Source organism: Peromyscus californicus, unplaced genomic scaffold (genome assembly GCF_007827085.1).
Source record: "Peromyscus californicus insignis strain IS unplaced genomic scaffold, ASM782708v3 Scaffold_22__1_contigs__length_63687245, whole genome shotgun sequence".
Classification (NCBI taxonomy): Eukaryota; Metazoa; Chordata; class Mammalia; order Rodentia; family Cricetidae; genus Peromyscus; species Peromyscus californicus.
The window spans coordinates 61,382,665-61,395,378 of record NW_026294525.1 but is presented as its reverse complement, the minus strand read 5'-3'; the positions used below and the strand labels follow the sequence as shown (position 1 = coordinate 61,395,378).

Genomic DNA, 12,714 nt, shown 5'->3' with positions numbered 1-12,714 from the left:
TCTCCTGGTGCAATGGCAGTTGGGAGTTGGGAGCGGATGGCCCGGGCAAGCCCTTTAGAAACTTGCCTCTTTAGACCTCTGCTTTCTTTAAAGAAAGGATTTGAGATGGCTTAAGAGCTTATGTACAGGAAATAACAATAAATAAGCTGGGCGGTGGTGGCGCACGCCTTTAATCCCAGCACTGGAGGCAGAGGTAGGCGGATCTCTGTGAGTTGGAGGCCAGCCTGGGCTACAGAGTGAGATCCAAGACAGGCACCAAAACTACACAGAGAAACCCTGTCTCGGAAAAAAAAAATAAAGAAGTAACGATATCTAAGGAGATTCGGGAACTGGTGGAGAGAGTAGAGGGGGGCAAACCTATCTCTGAGTGAAGCGTGGCCTCCCATCAGCTCCAGCCCGCAGACAGGGTGGATGGACTGCTCTGAGTGGAAGATAACCGCCCACAGAGCACAGGCCCGGAGCCATCTTGGCTCAGCTCAACGCCTTGCTACTCCACTGTGAGTTTTTATTAATTTAAAATTTTCACTTTCGTGAATGGAGCTCAAGAGTTGGAGTGAAGTTCAGAACTAGGTTCGGAACTCGCCCTTCTGGTCACCATAGCCCCTCCCCCAGCCTCCCCCTTTAACCTCTCCTTCCCCGAAGTCTCTTACATGGGAAGCTCCGCCTCCCCACTTCTTCCTTCTGTGTCTTTTCCCTCTGGGTGTCATTCACCCAGTTGCCAGCAATTCAACACTGAAAAGCTTGAAGAAATGGATTATGGGATTGGAGAGCTGTCTGAGAAGTTAAAAGCACTTGCTGCGCTTGTAGGAGAAGATCTAGGTTCACTACTCAACACCCGTGTGATGGCTCACAATAGTCTCTAACTCTAATTCCAGGGAATCTAACACCCTCTTCTGGCCTCTCGGGACACCAGGAACTTACATGGTGCACATGCATACATGCACACAAACATATTAAAATAAACCCCTAGGAAGGGAGGGAGGGAGGGAGGGAGGGAGGGAGGAAGGAAGAGTATACACCAGAGGGACTCTCCACGAGAGAGGAGGTGCATGAAGCAGTGATTTTGTGTGTGTGTGTGTGTGTGTGTGTGTGTGTGTGTGTGTGTGTGTGTGTCATATACATGTTCTATAAAAATAATGTAATTATATCTAATAAATAATATGTTATATATACACATATATGTATATATATAATGGCTGCAGAGGGAGAGGCTTGGGCAAGGTGGTGTTGACATAGAAAGAGGCACTGACTAGTCACTATACCATCTGCAAAGAAGTGGACCTCGCTGGGCCCTGCAGGTGAGCAAGAGGCTGAGGGGTAGTTGAAGAAGACACGCTGAGTGGTGGAAGTATGTTGAAAGGCAGGAGGGGATAATAATGGTGGATGGAGGGGAGGGAAAGAGGCAGGTACAGGAGGTGAATTTGGAGGCATGGACTGGGGGACTGAGTGCCTGGAGGACATGGATGTTGTCCCTTGGCTTTGGGAGGTCAAGGAAGGGTAGGTTTTGAAAGCCCCTCATCACATGAGTGGCCTTGGGGAGAGCCAGACAGAGAGAAGGCAGATAGGGTCTACTCAGGGGGCTATGGAGATGGCAAGAGATGAAGTTGTGGGAGAGATGGTGGCCGTCAGAGCAGGCACAGAGGAGAGGAACTCTCTTTCGTATATGTTCATGCCAGCCTTGGACCTGGGGACTCAGTGTCAAAAAGACAAACATGTTGTCACATGCCGTCCCTGAAGCTTCCGGCCCAGAGTAGACAGGCAGCCAGAGGAGAGTGCAGAGTTCTTGTAGGGTCTGTGGCAGGAAGTGGCATTTGAGTGATTGGGAACAACCAGATCATGAGGTCATGGTCAGGCCACTGAGTCTTATCTTGAGATAAATGGACACAGCACCAGGGCTTCAGGTGACAGAGAGCAGGGGGGACTTTGTAAGCCTGGGCACCCAGACTGATGGCATCATCTGCTGAGGTGTTACCAGACAGTTTGCACACAGGGGTATGAGTTTAATGCATTTTTTTTTCCTGCCAGCACCACTATTGACAGATGCGGAAGTGCTCAAGAGATCATATATATTACCCCTCTAACTACATGTACGCCGCACAATGCAGCAATATGACTGTATTAATGTGTGTGCCTCCACTCCTGCTTTGGGCCTTTTTGGGGGGTAGAGGACAGGATCTCACCCCAGGCTGGTTCGAGTTTATTATGCAGCCAAGCTTGGTGTCACTCACAATCCTCCTGTCTCAGCCTTTGGAGTGCTGGGATTGCAGGTGTGAGGCATGACGCCCAGCCACTGGGTCTTTTACAAAAATAATGTGTTTGGAGCAGAAGAACTGTAAAACTTGAACTTTTTCTAATGAGAGGAAAAAAATGGTGTGGTGGAGGGATAAAGTAGGGTTTAAATTAGGAGCAAGAGTTCCCAGGGACACTGTGACCCCTTTCGAGCCGAAAGCTGAGGAGGTTAGTGAGGGAGCATGGTGACTGTGCCCCATACGCTACACCCCACAGTTTTTCAGCCATGGCGGACAGAGAGAAGAAATTGTCTTCATAGCATGGTTAGCATGCATGTTCCTGGCTCCCATGGACTCCGCCTGCCCTGGGGAAAGACAGGAGTCACTCAGGCATTGGTTCTCCAGTTTCCTGGGGGGAAGTGGGTGAGCCAGCCTTTAAACCAGAAGTTCTCAACTCTTGGGTCGCGACCCCTAGACTGACCCTTTCACAGGGGTGGCCTAAGACCATCAGAAAACAGATATGTGTACAGTATGCCTGTGTGCCAGAAGAGGGCACCAGATCTCACTATTGATGGTTGTGAGCCACCATGTGGTTGCTGGGAATTGAACTCAGGACCTCTGGAAGAGCAGCCAGTGCTCTTAACCTCTGAGCCATCTCTCCAGCCCCCAGAAAACAGATATTTACATTATGATTTGTAACAGTAGCAAAATTGCGATTATGAAGTAGTAATGAAAATAAATTTATGGTTGGGGGGTCACCACAACACGAGGAGCTGTATTAAAGGGTCTTAGCGTTAGGAAGGTTGAGAACCACTTTTAGACTCATCAGTAGTGCCCAGGTGCCTGGCTATTTCTTCTTGTGTACAGACTGTCCCCATCCCCACCATCTCTCCCCCACCCCCCCACCATCCCCATCCCCCGCCCCCACCATCCCCACCTCCCACCCCCACCATCCCAACGGAGGTGTGTGGTCGACTGAAATGTGCGAGGAGTTTATATCCCTGCTGATTCATGATGTTGAAGCTTTCAAGGAGGACCTTAGTTCAACACGAACAGTTGTATTTTAATCAGTTATGTTTCAGTTCATTGATACAAAGGACAAACTAATCAAGGGCGCCTGTCATCTCGCTAAATTTTTTGTTGATTATTTGGTTTGTTTTTTTGTTGTTGTTGTGTTTTTGTTTTTGTTTTGAGGCAGAGTCTCCTAGCCCAGGCTGGCCTCAGATTCTCTCTGTAGTCGAGGCTGACCTTGAGCCCCTGATCCTCCTGTCTCCACCCCCAAACAATGAGATTCCAGGTGCACTGGGTTTATGTCGATTGCTTTTGAAAAGTGTACCATGCCAACAACAATGCCTTCCTTTTGCACAGAACTTTACAGGATACACAAATCATTCCTACATCTTCTACAATCCGTACACCCCACCACCCAGAAAGTGACCAGGGGAAGCCCACTTTGCTTCCCGCAGATGATGATATAGAGGGTTGAGGAGTGAGTGACGGTCCTAATCCTACCACAGTGGCTCTCAGGCCTGTGCTCGCTCCTCTGCACCTCTGGGAGAAGCTGTCAGTAAAGGGGCAGCCCCACCCTGTGCGGTGGACACTAGCACTGCCATCCACACATCCCATTATCTCCCCTAATCTCACATGATAAGACAGCCAGTGAGTCCCACCCCGAGGTGAAGGTACTGTGGGAAAGGAAGGAAGCAAGCCAGGCTGGAGGTGGGAGACCCAGCGACTCTTCACAGGTACCTTGCTGTGAATCCCATGGGGAAAGATCACACTGAAAATTAAAATCTCTAGACAACAAAATCACTGTTACACATTTACCAAGTTGCTCTCTTCTTGACCCTCAGACAAAAGCCCACAGCAAAAATCTTTCTGGAGAAAAGCTTTTAACAAAATGTGCTAAATTGGTAAGAACTCAGTATTCTGAGTAAAGTGAGACTACACGTCATACAGAACTATTGGCTTCATCCTTATTCAGTGCTACTTAGAAGAATTTAGAGTGGGGAACTGGGCAAACGGATTACACCTGTAATCTCGGGCAGGAAGATCACAAGGTCAGCTTCAGCTACATGGCAAGTATGAGGCCAGCCTGGGCTACGCAGGACCCTGCCTCAAAACAACAAAGAATGTAGGGGCTGGTGAGATGGCTTAGTGGGTAAAGGCACTTGCCACAAGCCTCGGGACCTAAACCTGACCCCTGGAAACTCACACAGTACAGAGAACTGCCTCTCAGATGTTCTCTGACCACTACATGAGTACTACAGCACACACACACACACACACACACACACACACACACACACACACACACGCACGCACACACACACTAAATAAATAAACAAGTAAATAAATTAAATAAAAATTTTAAAAGAATTTGGAGTGGGAAGGTTCTTATATGCAGTACTTGGGCCTATGACAGGGTCAAAGACAAGATGATGATTGTTTAACTCTGAGAGTTTTGCAAACTCTTTACTTAAAAATATTAATATTCCAAGTGAGTTCCAGGACAGCAAGGGCTAAGCAGAGAAACTCTGTCTTTGAAAAACCATATATATATATATACATATATATATATGTATATATATAAATATTCCATCTACATATTTGTTTGAGACAGGATCCCTCTTGTAGCCCAGGCTGGCCTTGAACTTGTAACCCTGTGTCTCACCTCCCTTGTGCTGAGACTACAGTCATATGACAACACACCCAGCAGTCTTCCATTCTCCACAACTGAGCTGACTTGGGCTTCTTTGTTCCCATCTCACGCTGCTTGTGCACGGATTGTCCCCACCACTACCCCCCATCCCCACCATCCCCACCATCCCCCACCATCCCCACCCCCCACCCTCCCCACCCCCACCCTCCCCACCATCCCCACCCTCCCCACCCCCACCCTCCCCACCCCCACCCTCCCCCACCCTCCCCACCCTCCCCACCCCCACCATCCCCACCATCCCCTCCCCCACCATCCCCATCCCCACCATCCCCACCCCCACCATCCCCATCCCCACCATCCCCACCCCCACCATCCCCACCCTCCCCCACCCTCCCCACCCCCACCATCCCCACCATCCCCACCCCACCATCACCACCATCCCTACCCCCATCCCCACCATCCCCACCTCCCCCCACCATCCCCACCTCCCCCCCACCCTCCCCACCCCCACCCTCCCCACCCTCCCCCACCCTCCCCACCCCCACCATCCCCACCCTCCCCCACCCTCCCCACCCCCACCATCCCCCCCATCCCCACCCCACCATCACCACCATCCCTATCCCCATCCCCACCATCCCCACCTCCCCCCCACCATCCCCACCTCCCCCCCACCATCCCCACCCCCACCCCAGGGGCACCCCGGGGAGGCGTGGCTTTCCTAGTGGCATGGCCCTGTTTCTAAGCTTTAATAAAATGACACAAGCACACGTTTCCCTAGACAACTGCTACGCTGAGAAACTTGGCCGACTCACCGCTGACGAGAAGCAGGCTCCTGAAGGTCGGGGCCTTCCCCCCGCTCTGCACCGTGATGGAGCAGTACATGGACGACAAGGATGTCTGCACCAATATCGCCAGAATATTTAGGTAGGTAGACTGAAAGTGGGGACACCTCGTTAAAAATGCTGCACTGGTCACTTTTCGTGACTCCCTCATAGAGTCACCAGGGAAGCGGAAACCTCAGTTGAGGAATGGCCTCCCTCGGATCGGCCTGTGGGCATGTCTGTGGGACATTTTCTGGATTAATGTGGGGTGGCCCAGCCCACTGGGCAGGAGGGCCTGGGTTATAGAAAAGGTAGGCGGAGCGAGCTATGGGAGGCAAGCGCTAAACCGCATCCTCCGTGGTCTCTGCTCAGTTCCTGCCTCCATGGTCCTGCTTGAATGTCCGCCCTGCCGTCCCTTCCCTCACTGATGGACTGTGACGGGGAGACATGAGCCAAACAAGTCCTCTGCTACCCCAAGCTGGTTTGAGTCAATGTTTTATCACAGCAAAGAGAAGCGGACTAGAGCCGATGCTAATGTACATTTTGAGTTCTCTCTAGTATTTGTGTGTATAACGAGAAAGAAACTTTTCCCCCTTTGAGTTCCTCTGCAGACAACACTGAATGTAGATGAAAACACCCGACTCAAGCTGGTTTCTTGTGTGAGTGTAATGCCACTCTCCGCTTGCTGGCAGGCACTTAGGAAGGCTGTGAACTAGCCAAATGTGTGTGTTACTTTGCTTGCCTGTCTTCTTCGCCCCTTGGAGATAAAGAACGATGTCCCACAAAACATATCACAAGTTTTGGCGTACCGGAAATAACACTCAAGTGCTTTATCTCAAAAAGGAGATTGCTGATTCAAGTCTGGTCTGGTTTAATTTGTAATAACTTTCAAAAAAGCTGTTTTTGAAAGGTCTCTGATAGTTCAAGAGGGACATTGAGACAGATTGCTGGAGTATAGAGTTCATTAGAAGATATTAATGCTATGGAAAGACAGACAGATAGACAGCATGGTGGGTGCAGTTGGAGGTTTTTTTTACTCTTTGGGAACCTACCACCCAGATCCCAAAAAAATATGCAGAGACTTATTCTTACTTATGAATTCCCAGCCTTAGCTTGGCTTGTTTCTAGTCAGCTTTTCTAACTTAAATTATCCTGTTTCTCTTTAACTATGTTTTGCCTCTGGGCTTTTTTACCTTTCTTTATCCTATATGTCTTTCCTTCTTATTCTGTGTCTGGTTAGCTGGCTCCTGGCATCCTCCTCTTTTTCTACCTCCTCACCCTCTTCCCTAGATTTCTCCTCCTATTTATTCCCTCTGCCTGCCGGCCCTGCCTATTTCTCTCTCCTGCCTTGCTACTGACCATTCAGCTCTTTATTAGATAGATCATCAGGTGTTTTAGACAGGCACAGTAACACAGCTTTGCAGAGTTAACCAAATGCAGCATGAAAGAATGCAGGCCGCCTTCGCATCATTAAATCATTGTTCCCCAGCATAAACAAAGTAACACATGTAAACTAATATCACACAGCAGGTGGTGGCCCTGAGGAGAGGAGCAGGAACCCGCCTGGAAGAAGTGGTATCTCTCCTTATACCTTTCTGAGGCTGAGGGCGTTTTCACGGCCGCACACCTGTAGCCAGGCACTCTGGTTCCTGGGCAGGAGGCAGGGAAGGGTGTGGGGAGCAGGATAAGTGTCCAGTGCCCTCTTTTGATGTAAACTCACTTCTCCAGGTGAAAAGCCCTGGCTCCTGAAGTCCATAAGGCAGAGATTGGCAGACAATGCTCTGTGGGTGCTGTGGCTGTCTGCCAGAGGGCAAAGCTGCTGTGTGGACTGTGGCCAGGGCAGCTCAGTGCTAGCATTACGTTCTTAGAAATTTGTGTCAGTTGTTTGAACTTGGACTCCCACATTCACTACTCACCTTTGCATCTGCTGTCCCACATTTGATAATCATTTGAATCTGGGTTGTTTGAAAGTAGCCAGATGCTGATCAGTTTCAGAAATGCCTTTAAAGTTATGCATTTACGTTTTTCCTTCTATGTGCTTGACCAACAGTCTTACAAGATGATTCCCCACCCCATCTATCTCTGTTCTCTCTCTCATCTCATTGTATTGCCAGGGCTGATCCTAAACTGCTGAGTAGGTCCTCCTTCCTCTGCCTCCTGAGTAGACAGACTACAGGTACTTGCCACCATGGCTGTTAATTTTCTCTTTCTTTCTTTCTTTCTTTCTTTCTTTCTTTCTTTCTTTCTTTCTTTCTTTCTTTCTTTCTTTCTTTCTTTCTTCCTTCCTTCCTTCCTTCCTTCCTTCCTTCCTTCCTTTCTTTCTTTCTTTCTTTCTTTTTTTCTTTCTTTCTTTCTTTCTTTCCTGTTGAGATAGGGTTCTTTGTGTAACAGCCCTGAACATCCTAGAACTCAATCTGTAGACCAGACTGGTCTTGAATTCACAGAGATCTGCCTGCCTCTGCCTTCTGAGTGCTGGAATTAAAGGCGTGTACCACCGCCACCCAGCTAGAATTCACACGTTTTACTCCCATATTATGTGGCTTCTTTGTTATTAAAATTGCTTTTCATGCTTAGTTTGACGTTCTTATGATTTTTTTATTTCCTTGATCAGTCTTGCAAAAGGTTTGACAGTCATTAGTTTTTTAGTTTTTCTTAAAGATTTATTATATATTGTGAATGCCTGTATGTATGTATGTATGTATATATGTATGTATGTATGTGTGTATGTATGTACACCATGTGTGTGCCTGGTACTCTCGAAGGCTGGAAGAGGCTGCTTCCTCTACTGGAGCTAGAGTTACAGCTGAGCCACCATGTGGGTGCTGGGAACTAAGCCTGCATCTCTGCAAGAGCAGCTAGTGTCCTTAACTGCTGAGCTACCTCTCAGTCACCAATCATCAGTTTTTGCAAAGAATCAACCCTCTCCTCCCCAAGTTGCTCTGGGTCGTGGAGTTTACCACAGCAATAGAAAGAGCACAGGACACTGTGCTGCCATCTTTGCCATCTTTTTGGGAACCAAACTCAGAGGCTCATGCTTGCTAGACAAGTGTTTACAACTGAATTAAGTCCTCAGCCCCACTAAGGAAGGGGCTTTAAAACATTCCCTCTGCCCTCTTAGCATCTAGAGCAGGTAGCAAGCATCTTTGCATTTTCTCTGGACTTTGTGAACTAAACTTTGTCTTTGTAAATTAACTGTAATCTTTGGAAAATGAATTAACTCCTTTCTCTGGACTGCATGTGGTATCTCTAGACTTCTTTTCATGAATTTGCATGGCCTGCAGTTAGAGTGATATTCTGTGCACTTAAATTAAAAAAAAAAAAAAAAGAGTTTATTCTTATTTTTCCCATTTGGCATTTCCCACAGCAAACTGACATCTTACCGTGACTGCTGTGCAGCCCTGGCAAGCTATTCCAGATGCTATGCCTTGTTTCTGAGTCTATTGAACAAATACCAGAAGAAACAGGTCAGTCATACATTTCATTCTTTCTCAGTGTCTGTGCACTGGTGTACTTGTGGAAGCCCATGTTGAGCGAGTTTATGTTTTTTAATATAGCAGCTCCTGCTAGAAGCTTCCATTAGTGGTATAATGGCCCCAGGAGGCAGTGAATACCTGCAAGGGTTGAACAGAGAATAATCTAAGGCAGAAACTGCCTCCATGAGATATGGTTGTTATGGGCGGTATTTGATTTAGGGTGTGGACCACAGGAGTTCCATTGGTCTTGGGGATTTACAGATTGCCTACATGGGTTGTCCTAGGGTGGGCATGAAGTACACTGGCTGTTTCAGTAGAAGACCCACTGAACTTCACCCCAGGCTTATGGAGTTAGATGGGCAGAGTGAGGCTTGTCCATCAGCATTTTTATAAGAACCACAGAGACTTAAAATGTAGGAAAAAGCTTAGAATCCTCCACAGGAGAGGTACCTTGAAGATTCTTTTAGCCTTTAAATTTCCTGATTCTTTGATCCTGTTGTATTTTACAATATGGAATTTAGAGGTAAAGTATTTGAAGATTTATTTATTTGTGTGTATATGTGTGTGCCTGAGTGTATGTCTGTGTACTGTATGCATGCAGGGACCTTAGGAAGTCAGAAGAGGATATTGGATCCCCTGGAACTGGAGTTACAGATAGTTGTGAGATGCCTGATGCCCACATCTGGGCACTGAACCTGGGTCAGAGCAGCAAGTGCTCTTAACTGCTGAGCCAACTCACCTGCTTTCAGGATAAAATATTTATGAAAGAACATAGCTTTAATAGATCAGGAAAAATGTATAATTCGTTTTTTATATTCTAAAATTGTACTTATGCATTTATTTATTTATTATACATACATACACAATGTATGGAGGTGAGAAGACAACTTATACTGGTTGTTTTTTTGGTTTTTGGTTTTTTTCTACCACATGGGACCTAGGAATTGAGATCAGATCATGTTTGGCAGCAAGTTCCTTAACCCAATGAGTCTTCAAGTTCCTTAACCCAATGAGTCTTCAAGTTCCTTAACTCAATGAGTCTTCAAGTTCCTTAACCCAATGAGTCTTCAAGTTCCTTAAACCAATGAGTCTTCAAGTTCCTTAACCCAATGAATCTTCAAGTTCCTTAAACCAATGAGTCTTCTTGATGGCCTTATAGTTGTTTTCAATTGACAAATTTAGCCAGATGTGGTGACACACATCTGTAATCCCAGCACTTGAGAGGTGAGGGAGGAATATAAGTAGTCAACTGGGCTACACTCAACTGTCTTAAAAAGCAAGCCTCACAAATGGCTTCCCTTTAATACGGTGTGTTACTTGGTACAAATAGTAGCATTTTGACTATCTGTTAAATATAGACTTCTTTTATTCACCTTTGTAAATGACAAAAGGGACATTTTAAACACGAACTCAGTATGTATTTATTTTGAACATGGCAGGTCCTTAAAGTTGCTTAAGTAGCAGCAGCTTCAGGTCAGTAGCTGAAGTCACATATAGACCCAGATGATATTCATCCAAAGTTTTTGTTATGTCAGGCCAGGCCACCCTAAAGCATATGACCTATTGCCACCAAATGGAACTGAATTTAATTTTTCCAGTCAAGTACTTCTGCTGAAAATGACTAAATTTGTCAGCTTACATTAGTTTAGACATTTATTATTGTGCTTTTAGTGATAGAGAAATTTCTGTCATTGCCTCAATTTAAAGATAAGGCCTTGCTGAAAGTGATGGTAAGTTCTTATGTTAAAAACTAATCAACAAATATTTATTTATTTGTGTATGTGCACACATATGAGAGAGATGGGATTGAACTCATTGGGGCAGGAAATAGACAGCAAAGGGCAGAGGCAGACAGAGCCTTGCTGTGTAGCCCAGGCTGGCCTGGGACTCATTTTGTAATCCAGGCTGACCTATCCTTGAGATCCTCCTGCCTCAGCCCCCCAAGTGATGGAATTACAGGTGTGTGCCACTATGCACTGCACTGCAATTGAGTTTTCCTTTGAGTATTTGGGCCACAGACCCTTCACATGAGTGCTCTGTATTTTCTACAAACTGTATCCTTTAAAAGGCTTCAGGATATGAGATTTTCTCATGTCAGATGTCTTAGTTAGGGTTTTTATTGCTGCAAAGAGACATCATGACCACTGTGGGAGTCCAGGTCCCACCTTTTGAAGCATTCTTAGGAGGAGGAGAGAGGGATAAGAAAATATTAGATAGAAAGAGAGACCTAGCTGACGAGAAGAAAGACAGAAACACAGGATAGCTTTGGGAGGGCCTGGATCAATACCCAATGACCTCATCCTTTATTGAGAAGGGCTTTTTATAATAGGCCAAGGGAAGAGGCAAAAGACCTCCCTTTTGCAAGATCAAAGCACACCATACAGCCAAGTATAGATGTGGTGGTATTGTGTTCCCCAAAATATTGTGTACCCTAATAAACTTATCTGGGGTCAGAGAACAGAAAAGCCACTAGATACTTAGGATAGGCAGTGGTAGCACACACCTTTAATCCTAGCATTCCAGAGGCAGAAATCTTTCTGTTCAAGGATACAGCCAAGCATGGTGACTCACGCCTTTAATCCCAGAAAGCAAGCCTTTAATCCCAGGGAGTGGTGGTAAAAAGCAGAAAAGTATATAAAGCGTGAGGACCAGAAACTAGAAGCATTTGGCTGGTTAAGCTTTTAGGCTTTCAAGCAGCAGTTCAGCTGAGATTCATTCTGGATGAGGACTCAGAGGCTTCCAGTCTGAGGAAACAGGACCAGCTGAGGAAGTTGGCCAGGTGAGGTTAGCTATGGCCTGTTCTATCTCTCTGATCTTCCAGTGTTCACCCCAATACTTGGCTCTGGGTTTGATTTTATTAATAAGAACTTTTAAGATTCATGCTACATATAGACCCTTCCAAATACCTGGTAAACATGCCTATGATCAAATCATCTCCTTATGCAGCTCTGCTGGGTAAAGCAAGCTCAGATTCTCTGACCCTGAGTAAGTCCTCACTAGATAGCCTCTGTGGGCTCCCATGGGCCCCCCTTTTTAATAATTTAAAGGGCCCTCAGACCCCTCAGATGGACTGTGCCTGTCTTAGGTCATCTTCTACCACTAGACAGCTTTTTCTGTCATTGAGATACACTTTCCGCCAAGTGTATTCTGTCTTAGGTTGATAACTAGCAAGAAGGAATTACCCATCTCTGACTACCAGCCTCTGGCAGGGGATGGTGCAGAGCTTAACTCTATTTAGCTCCAAATCAGCTTTCTACTAAAAGCTTGCAAGTAGCTAGAATTACCACAGCAATACTCCTGCTCCCTATGGCTGCCACACCTCCCAGTAAAGGAGTAGAGGATGATAAAGATAGAATGTCCTTTTTGAATGGGTCTAAGATGGCTACAGCAGTCTTAGCTGTACCAAGCCCCTTTTTAAATCAATAAACTCCTGATGCAACTGCATCAAATAAATCAGTAAACTCTTGATGCAGCCCCATCAAACCTAAGAACTCCTTAGCATAACCATACCATGGTTCATCAACATTAAC

At 46.4% G+C, this 12,714-nt stretch overlaps 1 protein-coding gene across 4 annotated transcripts in view; it reads left to right on the top strand.

Annotated features, from left to right (window-relative positions):
* The window catches only part of Armc2 (armadillo repeat containing 2), a 116,445-nt gene that overhangs the window by 66,265 nt on the left and 37,466 nt on the right, over positions 1–12,714 (top strand). For all 4 annotated transcript variants that reach the window (XR_008221301.1, XM_052751527.1, XM_052751529.1 and 1 more), the window contains exons 12-13: positions 5,669–5,814; positions 9,076–9,175. Coding sequence is in view for 3 of the 4 variants with exons in the window: in XM_052751527.1 (XP_052607487.1) it covers positions 5,669–5,814; positions 9,076–9,175 (246 nt within the window). In the remaining variant the exon portion in view is untranslated. The remainder of the gene's footprint in view (positions 1–5,668; positions 5,815–9,075; positions 9,176–12,714) is intronic.